Source organism: Octopus bimaculoides, chromosome 3 (assembly GCF_001194135.2).
Source record: "Octopus bimaculoides isolate UCB-OBI-ISO-001 chromosome 3, ASM119413v2, whole genome shotgun sequence".
In the NCBI taxonomy this organism is placed as follows: Eukaryota; Metazoa; Mollusca; class Cephalopoda; order Octopoda; family Octopodidae; genus Octopus; species Octopus bimaculoides.
This window is the reverse complement of record NC_068983.1, coordinates 29576154-29580861: the sequence shown is the minus strand read 5'-3', so window position 1 is coordinate 29580861 and position 4708 is coordinate 29576154. Positions and strand designations below refer to the sequence as shown.

Here is a 4708-nt window from a genome sequence, read left to right as displayed (position 1 = left end):
TATTCTTGAATGTGATAAAGTGTATGATTAGATTATTGTCCTGCTGCCAGGATTTTAAAAATAGGGCACCCCCACCGTTTGAGATTTAGGGGGGATTTTTGAAAAGCAAGGGGGAATTCGCGGCAGTGTTTAGTAAACAAATTAAGCACACTACAGTGGCTAAAGCGTGAATCGATCAAGTTTATGTATAAATTTTCTTTTTATATGTTTGTTTCCTTTTACACAATATTAAAACAACGGCTAAAAACTTTCTGAAGCAGCACCCCAACTAATTCTATCTACAAGCCGTCACTGCCTGAGGCTATCATGATCGAACGCACCTATAATCAAAAATATTCAAACTAGAAAGAGTGAAAGGCAATGTTGGTCCTGATGTGATTTGATCTCAGGACGCAAAGAGCTAGAATAAATATTGCAAAGTAATTTACCCAGTGATCTAACGATTCTGCCAGCTTGCCAACATTAACAATAGTTTTTTTTATTTAGACACAAGGCCAGCAATTTTGCAGTTAGTCGAGTACGTCGTTCTCAGTACTTGATTGGTCATTTATCTTATCGACCCTGAAAGGATGAAAAGCAAATTTGAAACAGAACGTAGAGAGCTGGGAAAAATACCGAATCACATTTTCTCTGCCCGCCCTTCGCACTCTTACTACCGCTGAAACTGCCCTTTACGTAGATGTATATAATTTATTTTAACACGCTATTCAACAAAAAAGTTTCAAACATAAATATGACAGAGCTAAGGGCTTCTATTACAGGGATATACTGGCAGGATACATACTAAAAATGAAAGTAATTAAGTTGTAAATCAGCTAATAATTGAAGGACCTGACAGACTGAAAATAAATCTAGAAGATAATAATTAAAAGGACGTAAGCATTTTAAAAGAAAACTTAAAAGAATAGTTCGATTTATGATTGGAAAATTTAATAGTTTTATTGCCCATTTCACTTAGTTATTTCTACAAATACGAAAAGGGAAAAAAAACTGAATATATATATCTATATATATTGCTAAGGTAAAGCGACTGACATACAACCTGGTTGATATTTCGTTTCGTTCAATATAGAAACTATTAATTTCCTCAAACGATTGCTCGATGCATTACGGCAAAGTCTGTCAATACTTTGCAGTTTATTGAAAAAAAGATTAGCTTCCATATTTGAACAGTCTAGCACCTTTTTATAGATTTGAGAATGCAAGTTTAAATCCTCATAATGGACTTGTAATTCACGGTTACGTATATTTATTTCTTTGTTTGTTTCTGACAAATTCAAATAACCTTCTTCAAGATTTTCAATCTGTTGAATTAGTGTGGAATTCGCGTTCTCCAGCTCTTCATTGCGCTGGAGTAATAGATTGACACTAAATTCCAAGCTATTTTTTTCCATGGCAAGTGCCTTATTGTCCATGTCTAACTCTTTATTTTCAGTTATTAAGCTCATGTTGTCACTTTTTAGGGTTTCTATAATCATTTGGTTAAACTCGTTAGCTTCAGCTAGCTCGGTACTTATAGCGTTCTGATTGTTCATCTTATTAAAGATTTCTTCAAATTGCAAATACTCATAAAAGTCCGTTTGAACCTCATTGTCCACGACTTTACACTCGTCTATAAGTCTACACTCGTTTTCTATGATTTTACACTCATTAACTGTCCGTTTGATAAATTTTGTATTTCCTGATTTGGGCCAACTTTTCAGTTCGTGTTCTGCCGGAGCTTTCAGTATATCACCACAACCTACACCCTTAATTTTTCGACACTCAGTCACTAGATCTTCTTTAGGTGTCTGTAGAGGACAGTTAATTTCATAAAAAGCTTTAAACCAAAGTCCAAAATGATAGTTCTCTGCTAGGTTACCTTCCATTAACTTCTGTATCGGTATTTCTTTATTCAGGTTGATATATGTAAAGGCCGCTTGGAGTTGTTTGTAGTTCATGTGTCGATCATACATGGTTAGGTTTTGTGATTTAATTTTGCTTAAATTGAGCGCAGTTGGGAAAAGCATAAACATACATTTGCAAAATTCATAGCCACTCGCTAAATCTTTAACGGAATGAATCTGAGTAGAAACGGTTTTTCGAAACCATTCAACGAGTTTTTCTTGGCTGACGATAGCAACGGACGGAGGATCCAGTACTTTCATGGTTCTCTTCTCTGTATATATTATATACGATTAAACGACAAAGTTACGAAAGAATCATATCTTAGTACCAGAAACAAGAAATATAATACTCCCGAGAAGCCTTAGTTCTATTCTATAATTCTGTACTGATTGTTCATTCGAACCAAGAATCCATTGTATTCTTGTGCCACTTACGCTATAATTCTATATGACGTCATTGCAATGCTTTGGTGTCGTCATGAAAAAAACACAACTATCGTTAGATTTAACCCATTTATTTAACATGCAATTACAAAGTCTATATCTTAATTTACTACAATCCTATATTGGCTTAAAATGGAAAGTTCTAGTATTTCTCTAACAGAATTTTTTAGTGTCTACCAAAATGTTAAACCTAAGGATATTTTATTAAAATTGTTAAATTCCATAAATTAGAATATTATAACATATCATTCAATGTCAAGCAGGATTTATTTTAATAAAGTTCAATATATATAATTTTATTTGGAAAAAGTTAAGTATAATGATCCATCGATTCAGAATAGCTTATAGATTCCGTCTCCTAATGATGCACATTACTACTTTTCTACGAAACTTTGATCGACTAAACCCTTTCCAGATTTTATTTCGAAATGTAACACTAACTAAAAGCACTTATACATCACTCAAAGATCTTTAAACCTTTACTGCAAACATTATTATGTCTCAATGTGATGGAAATATATTATAAAGCAAGAACAAATATTGACAAGCATTTTAAATGGAGTTTCTCTGCGAGAAGATATTTTCCAGAAAATTAACCTAGTAATTCCCAGATAAAGAACTTACCAAGCTGTGGATAATGTTGTACATAAACGTATCCGATGGTGCAATTTTGTCAACATCTATTAAAGAAACCATATGAAAATGAATTAGAAATCCAACAACGGTTTATAACAAAGCAGTTTAAAACTACCTTGCGATACAGCTTTTCAATATAAGCCTAGGTAGTTCTTAATATTTGATTACAAGACATTTTCAACAGTGACTGCAAACTCACTAATTCTGCGGCTACTAAGAAATACACTACAGGGACAAAAAGTGTAAATAAGAGAACTAAATGATAACTAAAATAACTACCAAAACAACATAAGCAAATAACAATAAAACACCAAATATGTTGAAGTAATATATTATTGTGAAATGTGATATTTTGGAACAATGAAATAATGTATTTGGAAGTAGAACACAGCAACAATATATTTACAAGAAATACCAAGAATTTGTGCTTTTTGCTATGTTCTGCCAGCGTAATTTCAAATTAACAAACTGTGACAAATAATTCATGTCAAATAGTTGAACCTACTTAATTTTAATCCGTGTCAGCCTGACCTCACCAACTAACATTCGTCATGTCTGAAAGGGATGGGAGGTCACTAAGACGCAGGTCTCAGTGAATAACGGCATCTCGAATGTTAGTTGTTGTCCGGGGTCCCATAATCCTGGAGATACAGCTGATGGAAAAGTTAATCGAATCAATGTGTGAGCTTCTACGCTGTTACTTAATCTGCTAGAAATAGCAACCAATTCTCCTGCAAATCACATCCTACTGCTTTAAAGATGGAAGGGTACATTTAATAATATCAATACAAATTACACAATGCCTCTAAAAACTGAAATGTCTTCGATCATAAATCTACTGGATTAGAGCTGACAAGGCTAACCCACGGCCGTAACAAGACCTACTGTTTCTCTTTTTGCTGTACATAACAGGAAATACTCGTTGGCGTTTAAATACCGGTTACCCAGACGCAGAATTAACGTTCAAATACGTAAGTAATGTAATGATATAAGAACATAAAGAAATTAATATTGTAATATAATGCATTTCTCCTCACTTATAGTTTTATACGATGAAGTAACTATTCATCGTCAGACTGAGCACGATTTACCTTTTAATTCTTTGTCGTTGATGTAGTTATCTAACTTAACATATGAGCAACATAGCACAGAAGGGGATCATTTTGGGGTTTTGGTGATTCATCGTTGTTGCTGATGGTCTTTACGTTCTAAGTTCAAATTCCGCCGAAGTCGACTTTGCCTTTTATTCTTTCAAGATCGATGAAATAAGTAACAGTTGAACATTGGGGTTGATGTAATCAACTTATCCTCTCCCTCCGAAATTGCTATCCTTGTGCCAAGATTTGAAATCATATCTTATTCTGGTAAGGTGAAATCCCCAAAATTTCAGGCCTTGTACCTATAGGAGAAAGAATTATTTCTTACTCTGGCGTTTGAAACATTGCAAAAGATTCATTGTAAATTATGATGAGATGACTCGCTTTAATTTAAAGATGAACACGTCAAGATGGTGCTGTGGTATAACAAAAACTGCCAAAATGCCAGTCTGGCTGTGCTTGAAGGGATTGATTTAAAATTTCTTGTTTGACTACATCGAGTTTTTTAACAGTTTCTTTTTTTTATAAATAGCAAGTATCCCTGGGGAGTTAACTCCCAGTCAACCTGCGTGCTTTTCTCAACAAAATTTATAGACGTTTTCTCAGTTTTGCGTCATATTTCTTCTCTGATTTCTCCCCAACTAC

General features: G+C 33.9%; 1 protein-coding gene across 1 annotated transcript; it reads right to left on the bottom strand.

Annotated features, from left to right (window-relative positions):
• Positions 1 to 1016: 1016 nt before the first annotated feature.
• On the bottom strand, positions 1017 to 2147 carry LOC106876721 (microtubule-associated protein RP/EB family member 1-like). The gene has a single exon (XM_014925393.1). The coding sequence runs from the start codon at positions 2145 to 2147 to the stop codon at positions 1017 to 1019; it is 1131 nt and encodes a 376-aa protein (XP_014780879.1).
• Positions 2148 to 4708: the final 2561 nt, after the last annotated feature.